This window comes from Bos grunniens, chromosome 25 (assembly GCF_055505025.1).
Source record: "Bos grunniens cultivar Pamir isolate PY7600 chromosome 25, Bosgru_T2T1.0, whole genome shotgun sequence".
Classification (NCBI taxonomy): Eukaryota; Metazoa; Chordata; class Mammalia; order Artiodactyla; family Bovidae; genus Bos; species Bos grunniens.
This window is the reverse complement of record NC_141189.1, coordinates 33,205,648-33,219,218: the sequence shown is the minus strand read 5'-3', so window position 1 is coordinate 33,219,218 and position 13,571 is coordinate 33,205,648. Positions and strand designations below refer to the sequence as shown.

Below are 13,571 nucleotides of genomic sequence, written 5' to 3'. Positions count from 1 at the left end.
CAGGGAAGCCTGGTTTATCTGGGTAGACTCTAAATCAGTGTCCATTTAAGACAAATGCAGATTAGGAGATGATGTGAGCACTTAGGCATAGAATGGAGTGATGTGGCCTCAAAGTCACAAGTCAAGGAATGCCATCAATCCCCAAAGCTAGAAGAAGCAAGGAAGGGTGTGCCCCTAGAGCCTCCAGAAGAACCAAGGCTGCCAACACCTTGATTTAGACTTCTGGCCTCTAGAACTGTGAGGGAATAAGACTCATTGCTTTAAGCTACAATAGCCCTGTGGCATATTGTTGCAGCAGCAATGGGAAATGAACAGATCATGGAATTATAGACTACCAAAACTAGGGGGAAGGCAGGGCCATTGGAGCCACACTGATGGAGCTTCACACTGGCTCCAGCCAGCAAGAGCTGTGCATCAGGGGTCTGCTGAGCCCCTCTGAGCCTCAGGTTACTCATCTGCAAAGGGAAGACCATAAAGCCTACCTACCAGAGCCAGTGTTTTGTTTCATTTTAACAGCTTTGTGCTGTGCTCAGTCACTCAGTCCTGTCTGACTTTTGTGACCCCATAAAGTGTAGCCCACCAGGCTCCTCTGTCCATAGAGTTTTTCAGGCAAGAATACTGGAGTGGGTTGCCATTTCCTCCTCCAGATGATCTTCCCAACCCAGGGATCAAACCTGTGTCTCCTGCATCTCCTACACTGGCAGTCAGATTCTTTACCACTGTGCCACCTGGGAAGCCCCCACACTACTCTTGCTCTTAACAGCTTTGTTGGCATATAATTCAAATTTCAGACAATTCACCCATTTAAAGTATACAAGTCAATGGCCACTTTAGTATACTCACAAAGTTGCGCAGCCATCCCCATCAACTTTAGAACGTTTCATCATTTCCCCCAAAAAAGCCTCATAACCACCAGTAATTGTTCCCCATTTCCCTCCCCTCAAGTCTCCTCCAAATGTAGCCAACTATGAATTTGCTTTCTATCTCCAAAGATTTGTCTGTTCTGTACATTTTGTGTAAATGGAATCATACAAAATTTGCCCTCGTGTCTGACTTCTTTCACTTATCATGATGTTTTCAAATTTCATCCATGTTGAAGTATGTATCCATACTTTATTGCTTTTTATGTCTGAATACTATTCCATTGGAAAAGAGCCTGATGCTGGGGAAGATTGAGGGCAGGAGGAGAAGGGGGCGACAGAGGATGAGATGGTTGGATGGCATCACTGACTCAATGAACATGAGTTTGAGCAAATGCTGGGAGATGGTGAAGGACAGGGAAGCCTGGCGTGCTGTCATCCATGGGGTTGCAAGGACTCAGACATGACTGAGTGACTGAACAGCAACAACAATATTGCATTGTATGGATATACTACATTTTGTTTATCCATTTATTCATTGATAGTCATTTGAATTTTTCCATGTTTTGGCTATTATGAAACATGCTTCTATGGACACTCGTATACAAGTTTTTGTGTGGACTGAGAGCCAGGGCTGTTTTGAAGATTAAATGAAGTAGAACCTAAGGTATTTGATATGTCTTCTAACAATTAATAATGAAAGGTATTAGAGAAAATGTGCATCAACGCCTTCAATTTAGATATTAGGAAACTGAAGCATAGAGAGAAGCACAGACTTGCTTGAGGTCACCGAAGGCAGGAAAGCCTTACACCTAAATACATGTCCATGAGTCAGACTGCCTAGAACTAACTCCTGGTTGGGCTTGGGTTACCTTACATAGGTCACCTCACCTCTCTGAGTCTCAGTTTACTCACGTATAAAATGAGGTTAGTAATAGTACCTACCTCATATGGTTGTTGATGTGAGAATTAAATGTGCTAGACTGTGTTTCTGGCACATAGTAGGTATTCTGTGCATCTTAGCTGTTATCATTCATGGTAGTGCTAACAGCAGAACTTAGGTCCCCTGGCTCCCAGGTATGAGATGTCCTGAATCTACACTTCTTTGGTTCCCTTTTCTGTATCACGGGCATCTTCCCACTGTGACAAAGATTCTTAGAGGAAAGATGTAGGGCTTCTCCTCCTCAATGTCCTGAACACACGTGAAAGTGTTAGTCACTCAGTTGTGTCTGACTCTTTGCAACCCCATGGACTGTAGTCTGCCAGTCTCCTCTGTCCATGAAATTCTCCTGGCAAGAATACTGGAGTGGGTAGCCATCCCCTTCTCTAGGGGATCTTCCCTACCCAGGGATCGAACCCATGTCTCCTGCATCGCAGGCATATTCTTTGCCCTGAGCACATAAGTAGTGCTGAATGAGAAACCTCTGTTCACTTTCTTTGGCTCCCACCAACCCTCGCCTTCAACAAGAGAGCCAGTTGGGAACTGTGGGAGGTGTTAATTCTCTGCATCTTTCCAACACCCCATGAGCTGACTGCTGTGTCTCCCTTCCAGGCAGTGGACAGTGCCCAACCATGGAGCTGGGGCCTCTAGAAGGCAGTTACTTAGAACTTCTCAACAGCAGTGCTGACCCTTTGCAGCTCTACCACCTCTACGACCGGATGGATCTGACAGGAGAAGAAGAAATAGAGCTCTGCTCAGGTGGGCTGCCCTCCCTCAGGCCCCTTTCAAGGCCCTCTGCACCCCTCAGCCCGCAGTGGAGATACCACCCAGGGGACGTGCTGGCCGTGGAGCTCCACTCAGCACCACGGACAGCTCCAACTGCAGGCCAGGCTAGCTCCTGGTGGGGACCTCTCCCAGCCCGCCATGCCTCTCCCTCCTTCCCCAGCAGCCTCCTTCCCAGATCTTTCCAGCTTTATCCAAGTGTCTTTTCCTCCCAGAGCCTGACACAGACACCATCAACTGCGAACAGTTCAGCAGGCTGTTGTGTGACATGGAAGGTGATGAAGAGACCAGGGAAGCTTATGCCAATATCGGTGAGAAAGCATTCTTAGTCCAGAAAAAGGACAATTAAGGGGAAAGATTCTTTTTTCTCTTTTGTTAATGTCAACTATTCACCAGGAGCCAACAGGCCCTCTGTCAGAAATCAGAGCAAGAAGGATGGGGAGTGAGGGTTAGAAGGATAGCGAATTGGGAAAAAGGGGAGATGAACACCAGGCAAATAAATTTAACTTTACCCATCTTCTGCCACCGTTTCTATACCTTTTTCCATTTGCTGCTTTTCCTTCCTTCCTTCCCACAAAGCCCACATCATACCCTCCCTCTCTTTCTCCCCAGCTCCTAAGCTAAATTACTCTAGTATTTGTAATAGCTTCCTGGGTAGTGGAGGCAGAGTGAGAAAGGGTGGTTAGGAAACTCTTGAGATAGGCATCTGCAGTGAAAGTTTTGACTCCAGGAAAATTAGGACTTGATTTACTGGCAATAGGGAGCCATAAAAGGCTTCTGAGTGAGTGATGATAGTAATGATGGTGTTGATGGTAGTGGTCTGGTGGTACCTAACACTTATGCTTACTCTTTGTAAGTTCCTGTTCTAAACATTCTACACATAGAAACTTATTCAGTTCTCATAGTCATCCCACAAGGCAGGTGTGATTATTATTCCCATTTTGTACACATGGAAGCCAATGTAACTACCATTGAGGAGGGGCATTTGTAGCCTGCTAATCACGATGTGTGTTATCACATTGAATCTTTCCCAAAACAGAGGAAGTAGCTACTGTCAGTATCTTCATTTAACAAATGAGGATATCAAGATGTAGAGAGATTAAAGCATCTACTCAAGGCTGCATTAGCAACAGTAACAGGCAGGTCTGAAATTCTAGCTTAGGTCTTTCTTATTTCAAAGTCCTTACTTTTAACCACAAGAACGATAGTATCTGGAGTGGGGAGGTTTGCTAAAGCTTAAGCTGAGAGACTGTTTTTCGGCTTTAAAAAGACCTACAGGTTTCAGACAAGGGCAGAACTCTTTAGGGAGGGGTGTTTCCTTTTTTTTTTTCTGGTGGAGTGAGGTAAAGGATCCCTCCTTCCCAGGTTCACCACTGTCTCATGCACAGGCTTTGCTGGATTAGGAAAACAACGCCTCCTCTTCTTTTCAGGATGCAGCCCCTACTAGGAAGTAACAACTTCTTTGTGACAACCTAGAGGGGTGGGATGGGGTGTGAGATGGAAGAGAGAGGCCTTTTGTATACCTGTGGTTGACTCATGTTGATGTATGGCAGAAAAGCAATTATCCTTCAATGAAAAATAAATACATTTTAAAAACAAAGAAAAAGTCAAAATAAGGAAGGGAAAAAAAAAGAGTAACAACTTAGCTATCAAAGTTCAGGCTGGATACCTGCGCCCATTTGCCCTCTCAGCTGGGCACACTTGCACAGTGTACAACCTGTACAGATGTTCTTAGTGGCCCTTTTCCTGGTATCCCAAGAATCGCATCACTTAAGAGGTCTGGCATGCACATGGCTAGTCCCTCCCCAGCGCACAGTTAACTCAGCATCGTGCCTGCAAGCACCTGTGCATGCTCACCTGCTAAGTCATATCCAACTCTTTGCGACCCCATCACTGCATGTAGCTCGCCAGGCTCCTCTGTCCACGGGATTTCTCAGGCAGAAAACAGAGAGGAGCAGAAATTGTGTGTGACTCAAAAATTATAGAACTGAGAGCCCACCTTCTTCCTTTCCTACAGAGGAAGCAGAAATGCTTAGGCCTGAGAGTATTCACATTCCCTCAGAGCTGGAGGCAGTAATGAATGATTTGGGCTTTTTCCCAAATCTCTTAGGATTCATTTCCCCCTTAGGGGCATCTACACAGGAAGTGAGAGCAAGTGGAGAAGGCAGCTTCCTCCTCAAATCTGTGCTCCTGGGCCTTCAGTCGTCTGAGACATCCCGAAGTATTACAGTGGCTTCCACGTGTATAAAATGGGAATAATAATCTTGCCTGCCTTGTGGGATGACTGTGAGACTTGAATAAGTTTCTGTGTGGAACGTATTTAGAGCAGGATTGCAATAAGCATTCAGTAAGTGTTAGGTACCACCCAGCCACGACCATCAACACCATCCTCATTATCATATTCATTGTCATCATCACCACCATCATGCCCTACTCAGAAGCCTTTTATGGCTCCCTATTGCCTGTAAAGTGAAAGTATCAGTTGCTCAGTTGTATCCAACTCTTTGCGACCCCATGGCCCGTAGGCTGCCAGGCTCCTCTGTCCATGGAATTCTCCAGGCAAGAATACTAGAGTGAATTGCCATTCCCTTCTCCAGGGGACCTTCTCAACCCAGGGGTCAAACCCAGGTCTCCCACATTGTAGGCAGATTCTTTACTGTCTGAGTCACCAGGGAAGCCCAATTGCCTGTAAAATGAAGTCTGAACTTTCCCCAACACGAAACTTTTACTGAAGACATCCGTTTCAAGAGTTTCCTAGCCATCTTTTCCCCACTCTGTCCCCACTACCCAGGAAGCCCTCCACTTTCATCTCTCAGACTCTGCCCCCCCATCTTTCAAGGTCTGGCTCTAGGATCCCTGCCTCTGGGAAGCCCTCCCTGACTACCCCAACCCAAAATACACCCTCATCTTACCTCTTACTATGATAGCTATCTTTCCCTTGGCCATAAGACATGCTGTACTTCATGTAATTAACCAGAAAGGGATGGCTACTCACTCCAGGATTCTTGCCTGGAGAATTCCATGAACAGAGGAGCCCAGCAGGCTATAGCACTTGGGGTTGCAAAGAACCACACATGACTGAACCACTAACACTTTCACTTTATTGAGTATTCACTGTGTCCTGGCTACTGTGTTGATTGCTTTAAATGCAGAGCCTCCAATCCTCACCATCCATCCCTGGGTTGTAGGTACTATTTATTCTCATTACACAGATGAGGAAACAGGGGCCCAGAGAAGTTAAGTAGACCCAAGATTGTACAGCTAGTGGGGTGAGGGAGTAGAGCTGGAATTTAAACTCAAACCCCAGACAACTCTGGGCTTCCCTGGTGGCTCAGCTGGTAAAGAATCTGTACAGTCCATGAGGTTCCAAAGAGTCAGACATGACTGAGTGACTTTCACTTCACTTTCAAGACAACTCTGCTATGTTGCGATGTACTGCTTTATAGCAGTAGAAAAGTTTGCATGGATATATATCATGCCTTTAATTAGATTAAGAGCCCATTAAGCTTCAGTCTTCCTTCACTGATTTCATCATTCGTTCAGCACACATTTATTGAACCCCAGCGTGTGCCGAGTCTGAAGGGTCACAGTTCCCTGATACCCAGTCCAATGCCAGGTGTACAGTAAGCATTTGGTGAGAAATTGTTGATTGACGATGCTTTTTCTTGTCTGGGCAGCGGAATTGGACCAGTACGTCTTCCAGGACACCCAGCTGGAGGGCCTGAGCAAAGACATTTTCAGTAAGTTGACCAGTTCTTGTTTTATTTTTAACTTTTTATTTTATAATAGTTTCCCTGCTGGCTCGGCCAGTAAAGAATCTGCCTATGATGCAGAAGACCTAGGTTTGATCCCTGGGTTGGGAAGATCCCCTGGAGAAGGGAATAGCTACCCACTCCAGTATTCTTGCCCAGAGAATTCCTTGGACAGAGGAGCCCGGTGGGCTACATACAGTCCATGGGGTCGCTAAGAGTTGGATGCAACTGAGCGACTTTCACTTTCACTTTTTATATTAGAGTACAGCTGATTAACAATGTTGTGATAGTTTCAGGTGGACAGTGAAGGGACTCAGCCATACATCCATTCTCCCCCATAGCCCCCTCCCATCCAAGCTGCCACATAACATTGAGCAAAGTTCCGTGTGCTATACAGTAGGTTCTTGTTGGTTATCCATTTTAAATACAGCAGTGTGTACATGTGATCTCAAACTCCCTAACTGTCCCTTGGTGGGCGGGGGCGGGCAGTTCTTGGCTCAGCCTGCATTTCCTTCCTTGTTCCTGGGGGAGCACTGTAATACCCGAGGACCGCCCTCAATGAGTGATCACATTCCCTCCCAACGGAGTGTCAGTGGGGCCTCACCTTGGACGTCCACTGACTGTGTGTTGGTGTCTTTGGTTTTTCCCCAAAGTCGAGCACATAGGATTGGAAGAAATGATCAGCGAGAGCGTGGAGGTGCTGGAGGAGGCAGGGCAGAAAAGTCAGAAGAGACGTGAGTGAGCCCCCGCCCCGTCCCCCCCCAACACCCCCTCGCTTTCCCCACTCCCTGATCTGACCCAGCCTTGCTTGACTGCTGGCCCTGCCTTAGCTCTAAAACCTGGGATGGCTCCCAGTTGCTTCCCTCCTTGAGTCCTGTCTGCTCGGCCTGGGCTTGGGAGTCCTCCCATCTCTCCCCTCACCCCTGCTCCCTAGTGATGCAGACAGGAAGCTGATTGCCCAGGATCAACTGGCCCCTCTCCTGCTGGGTCTCTGCCCCTGGCTATTTTGGGGTCCAAATGGACCTCTGGGCTCTGGCTTCTCTTTCATCCTTAGTTGTCACCCCCTGTTTAAGGAAGAGCTCTTCAAGCACAGTTTTTCCCCAGCAAGATCTGGGTTTGAGTCCTGGATCTGTTATTTATAGTCCATGTGAACTTGGGCAAGTACCTGCATCTCTCTGAGCCTCTTGTCAGTCTCCCTGCTCCTTAATCTGCCCTCACCTGGCAGCTAATGTGGGCTTTTAAATACAAATCAGATCATATTGCTGCCCTGCTGACCTTCTGGGTTTCCCCAATGGCTCATCGGTAAAGAATCCACCTACCGTGCCAGAGACTCCTTTGGTTGAATCCCTGGATCGGGAAGATCCCCTGGAGGAGGAAATGGCAACCCACTCCAGTAATACTTGCTTGGAGAATCCCATGGACTGAGAAGCCTGGCAGGCTGCAGTCCATGTGTTCGCAAAGAGTCGAACACGACTGAAGCGACTGACACACATGCACGCTGACCCCCCAGTGGCTATAAAATACACACCCCAAGGCCTGCATGACCTGGTGCTTCCCATCTCTCCAAACGCACTGTGAGTCTCCAGGTTCCAGTCACTCTGCCTTCTTTCCATTCCTGTGACCCATGTATCCTTTCCAGCCCCAGGGCCTTTGCACGTGCTGTTCTCTCTCTCTCTGAGATGTACCTACCCCCGCCCCCAACTTCTTCCCGTTATGGGCTTGGGAATCTCTCAGGCCTTGGCCAACATGTCACCTCCTCCTGAAAGCCTTCCTTGACTACGCTTTCCATATAACTTACCTCACCTATTTTCACCTTGTTTGTGTCTCTCTGTCTCCATTGTCACAATCTGGATTTATTTTATTTATTGCCTTTGCTTAGTTCCCCCACCATGAGGACCTAGTCCTTCTTATCACTTCATCCCCAGCATGTGGCTGGCATGCAGGAGCACCTCAATAACTATCCATTGAATGAAAATTTCCATAAAATGGGCGTAACAGTTGATCAAGTGCTTACTATGTGCCAGACCATGTATAAGCCCTGAACCTATTTATTGAATCTGAACAGGTAAACAGGTTCATGACATACAAATTCAAAATGTGCAAAGAATATTCAGTGGGGAAAAAAATCTCCCTCCCACCCTTTTCCCCCAGTCCCTCATTCTCCCTCTCTGAGGACAACCTGTGTTGCCAGTTCCCTTTTGGTGTTGTTAGAAATATTCTATTCAGGCACTTTTCTGGTGGCCCAGTGGTTAAGACTCCACACTGCCAGCGCAGGGACATGGGCTCGATCCCTAGTCAGGCAACTCAGATCCCACATGCCACGCAGTGTGACCCAAAGATTTAAAAAAAAAAGAAATATTCTCTTTGTCTAAAAGTCACCTCTTAAAAAATATTTTTTCATGCAAATGACCACCTCCACTCTTTCTTCATGTAATGTGTCTGGGAGGTTATTTCTGTAGCACTGTTGGGAAGCGCATGGTCCTGCCTTCAGGGAATGTCCCTTCCTTTCTTCTTTCTTTTTCTTCCTTGCTCCCTCCCATCCTTTATCTCTTCCTTTCTCTTTTTCTCCTTCCCTCCTTCTTTCTTTTTTTTCATTTCATAAGCATTTCCCCTAATATTTTATTATGGAAAACTTCAACATGCAGTAAAGGTGACAGGGTTGTGCTACAAGCAACGGAGTACCCACACTTACATCCTACCATCAGTGTTTGGCTGTATCGGGTTTGACACATCCCTAGCCATCCCTCTATTCATCCACCCATCCATCCACGTTACTTTTGGAGCATTTCAAGGTAGACTGCAGACGCCAGTACCACCCCGTACATCCTTCAGTGTCTTCATTATTTTTAGGGTATTTCACTGGGGGATGAACTATAATTTGCTTCATCAGCCTCTTGCTAAGGGACACATAGGGGTTTTCTCTCATGTGTTACATGCTTAATTCTCACTCACTGATTTCCAATGCACTCCTGCAAAGTGGGAATCACTGCCCCCATTTTAGAGATGAGAGGTCAAAGGCTCAGAGATGCTGTGTTGCAGATATACACAGCTAGGAAGGCTCCAAAGGCAGGTTGTTTTTTATTTTTATTATTATTGTTGTTATTTTTTTAACTCAAACTTCTCTTAGGAATTCCGTGATTCCGTTGCAGAAGGTGAGGATTCAATCCCTGCTCAGGGAACTAAGATCCCACAGGCCTTGCAGTGCTGCCAAAAAAGTTTAAAAACAGAACAAAACAAACCTCCTCTGTGTCCCCTCTGTGGTTCTGCCTCTCCCTGTGCTTCATTGACCCGGGTGCTTCATGATGGGGTTCCGGCTCAAGCAGATGAGTCGGGGCAGAAATGGTTGGGGGCAGGGGAGGGAAAGGGACCCCAAGGCCACTTCCCAGTCACTTAAGGCAAGGCCTGCTGAGGTCCAGAGCCCCTCTGGCCTTGGAACACCCCTGCCCTGGGGCTGATGATCGTGGGGTTCTCTCTGCAGCCTTCCCAGAGGAGCTGCCTGTGGATCTGAAGCACCGGAAGCTAGGTGAGCAGGGCAGGTGGGCAGGAAAGCAGGGGCCCCTTCAGGTTCACACGGAAACTGGCATTTGAAAGTCGGGGTTCAGAGAGGCGAAGCCACTTGTCCGAGATCACACAGCAAGTGAGAGGCGAGGCTGGGATTCAAACCGAGGTCATGATTCCATAGCCCATTGCTTTGAAATTCAAGGACTGCTGGGAGATTCCGCTCCTGCTATGAAGCCCCGCCAATGATGCCTCCCTCCTCTTAACTCCGAGTCAGAGCTGAGACCCCCCCCACCCCCCTCCCCCACCACCTAGTGCCACTGCGCCTGCAGGTCACATGTCTCCTTGAAGAGTATTGTCACCTCGGATCGGCTGGTTACCCTGTGCCCTCCCGCCCTCCTTACAGGCCCCATGCCTCAGTGAGCCTCTTCCTCCACGCTCACCATTCCCCAGCCCCGCCACCCACCAGATGCTTCCTCCCCTCCACTCCCTTCCTCTCCCCTCCCCTTCCTCTCCCCCCACTTCCCCTCCCCTCTCACTTGGTTGTTTTAGCAAAGCTGGGGAAACCAGCCTCTCTGTGGGAAACAGATTGAGGAATGAAAGCCTCCAAGTCTGATGGAGGAAGCCTGGTCTCTGCCCTCAGCAAACTCTAATGTGATGGAGAAGTCAGGGATCCTGCCCATGAAGATGATGGAGAAATAGTCTCTGTCTTCACAGAGCTTCCAGTCTGATGGAGGGAGGCAAGTGTCCACCCTCCAAGGACTCGCAATTAAACAAAGGAGATAAATTTCTGCCTCAGACTGATGGGCAGTGTTGGGGTCTCTTAGGGTCCCTGGGGGCTCAGTGACTGGCTGTAGAGAGGGTGACAGGGGCCTGGGCTAACAGGTCTGCCCATCCCTAGGTTTCCATGGTAGGAAGCACTCAGGACCCAGCCATAAAGAGGAGGCTGGGGCTGGGGACTGCCTAGCACAGAGAAGTTGCTGAAATGAAACCAGCTTCACCCAGGCCTGAGGACAGGTGTTTCCTTCCACTGCCAGCAGAGAGATCCACCCTGCCCTCCTCCACCCCCAAGAAGGCCCCTCCGGACACCACCCCCCGCCCAGATCTCACCCAGCCTCTAACACGCCCCCCTTCCTCACAGCCGAGCCCCTCACCATGCCCGTGGTGACTGGCACTTTCCTGGTGGGGCCAGTGAGCGACTCCTTGGTTCAGCCCTGCCCGCCACCTCCTGCTCTGTTCAACACGGAGCCAGCATCCAGCCAGACCCGGCTGAAGGACGCAGGTATGTTAGGGGCTCCAAGAGGGTGGGCTTCCCCGTCCCCTGGAGGTGCCCCAGGAGTGGCTATGGCAGCAGGAATGGAATTCCTCCCTTTGCCAGTGTCTCCTCCACGTCTGCCTCAGCCAATCTGGTCCTCGGGTCCCCATCCACTCTGTGCTGGAGAATATGCCTGGGAGGAAATGCATCCCTGGGAGATACAGCTGGGAATCCCCTCCAATCCGGGAATTCACCCACCAGCCCTGTGCTTTCATCAGTTATCAGCTGAGCACCCTCTCTGTGACAGCTGCTCTGCTGGGTGCCAGCAATACCACCAAGGACAGGCCAACACAGCTGCAGCTGTCTCGTAGACCTGAGCCCTTTATAAGGGAGTCAGATATTCACTGGGGCTTCCCTGGTGACTCAGACGGTAAAGAATCTGCCTGCAATGTAGGAGACCCGGGTTCGCCAGGGAGGGAATGGCAACCCACTCCAGGATTCTTGCCTGGAGAATTCCATGGACAGAGGAGCCTGGCGGGCTATAGTCCATGGGGTCACAAAGAGTCATGACTGAGCAACTAACACTTTCACTTTTTTTTCCACTAGATATTAACTCAGATGTTAATGAAGGGACTTCCCTGATGGTCCAGTGGTTAAGACTCTGCACTTCCAATGCAGGGGGGCGGGGCTGATCCCTGGACCAGGGATCTGGGAACTAAGATCCCACATGCTGTGTGCGGTGCTGCCAATAATAATAATAATTTTTCTAGATAATTGAAATATGTATATATATATTTTTTTAAGATTTTAATGGAGAATCCAAAATCACCTTCTCTGTCTCTTGTAGCGCCTCCATCCAGTTCCTTGTTGAGCTGCCTGAGTCTTCCCGCGGGACCCATTCAGATTATCCGCACTCTCCCCACTCTGCCCCAGGGGCTCTGGCCGATCTCAGGGACTGGGACGGGGGTCTCCAGTATACTCATCTACCAAAGTGAGTGTGTGAACCTGGGCTCCTCACCTCCTCTGCCTGTGACCTGACTGCTCCTGTATCCCATGCCCCCCTCCCCCACTCCCACCCAGGTATTTGACAGGTATAGCCTAGCACCTTCTCATGATCTTCCTTCCCCAGAACACCCTTCTCTGTCCCCATTTCCCAAAAATCAAAGCAGAGGAGCAGAGCTCCCCAACATGGTCCGAGTGGACCCACCACCCACCAAATGGCTAAGTGGCCTTTTTTGGGTCACTTTCCCCCACTAAGCCTTCTTTAAAAAAAAAAAACAACTTTATTATATTTTAAAGTCACGACATCATTGCATGCTAATTAACAAGCCAAACAACAATAAGAGATACTCACAAGAGTTCCTGAGTCTCTCGCTCACTTTTTTAGTATGCCGTTGTGGGTATGCATGCTTGTACAGCTTTCTCTGAACTGCCTTGTTTCCAGGTCAGCAAAGTGGTCCCTGCTGACCTGCCCCATTGAAGGGTTGTAGATTGTCCAAGCGAAGGGATGCGTTGGGCTCTCAGGGAGAGAGAATGCACGTAGGAGATGCTTCTGTTCGATTCAAGAACTTCCTCTGAAAGTTGCTCGCCAGTTTTTGTATAATGAACTGGTGCTCCAGAAGCAAGAGATATCGAGGAAAACGAGCTCTGACCACATAGTGGGGAAGGTGCCTAGTAGCATTTGCCCTTAAGCTCCCTATGAGATGATTGTTTCCATTTCACAGATGGGAAAACCAAGGCTCTAGGAGCTAGCTGTAATTCCAGAGTTCTTTCCTCAACTCCATCCCGAAATGACTTCCTTGGGAAGTTTCCGTCCCCTTTCCCCAGCCCCCCAGCAGGGGTGACCCTTCCTAGCTGATCCTATACTCCTTTCCCCTCTCCTGTAGGTGAGATGCCCCCGGCCAGCCAAACACCCCCATCCAGCGGGCCTGCTGTCCAGAGCCTTCCCAAGTCCCCAGACCGGCCTGGCTCTGCCAGCCCCTTTGCCCCGTCTGCCGCTGACCTCCCCAGCATGCCCGAACCGGCCCTCACCTCCCGTGCAGGCCTGACAGGTAAGAATCAGCTGGACCTCTGAGAGTTACCGGAAACAGAACTAAAGGTTCTGGGGAAGGAGTTGCCTCAGACAACAAGATCCACCCACAGAACTGCCTGCAGGGACTGGCAAGTTGTGTTTGTACAAAACAGGACAGGGTGTCCTGGGAGGTGGGTGCAAGGGAGGGTGGGCGAGGGGAACAGCAGGAGAATCCATGTCAAATCTCAGCAGCTTGTTACATGGCAGGAAAACAGGCCCAGTGCAGCCTGATCTGAATTGCTGGCAGAACCTGGAGATCTTGATTTTAGCATACATATTGTGATTTCTGAAACACTGGTGAAAATTTTAAAAGTACAGCCGGCCAAAGAAAGACATCTTTGAGTAGGATACAGCCTCAGGTCACCACCTGGGGACACTCAGCCCATGTCAGCTCTGCCCTTGGCATACTCAA

The 13,571-nt window shown here is 48.9% G+C and overlaps 1 protein-coding gene across 7 annotated transcripts in view; it reads left to right on the top strand.

The window, feature by feature from the left end:
* CIITA (class II major histocompatibility complex transactivator) overlaps positions 1-13,571 on the top strand; it is a 46,928-nt gene that overhangs the window by 17,982 nt on the left and 15,375 nt on the right. For 5 of the 7 annotated variants that reach the window (XM_086375765.1, XM_086375770.1, XM_086375764.1 and 2 more), the window contains exons 2-9: positions 2,413-2,559; positions 2,799-2,894; positions 6,261-6,323; positions 6,989-7,069; positions 9,814-9,858; positions 10,975-11,115; positions 11,936-12,079; positions 12,975-13,139. In XM_086375765.1, the coding sequence (XP_086231891.1) occupies positions 2,413-2,559; positions 2,799-2,894; positions 6,261-6,323; positions 6,989-7,069; positions 9,814-9,858; positions 10,975-11,115; positions 11,936-12,079; positions 12,975-13,139 (882 nt within the window). The remainder of the gene's footprint in view (positions 1-2,412; positions 2,560-2,798; positions 2,895-6,260; positions 6,324-6,988; positions 7,070-9,813; positions 9,859-10,974; positions 11,116-11,935; positions 12,080-12,974; positions 13,140-13,571) is intronic. The other 2 variants (XM_086375769.1, XM_086375768.1) reach the window with 1 other exon arrangement.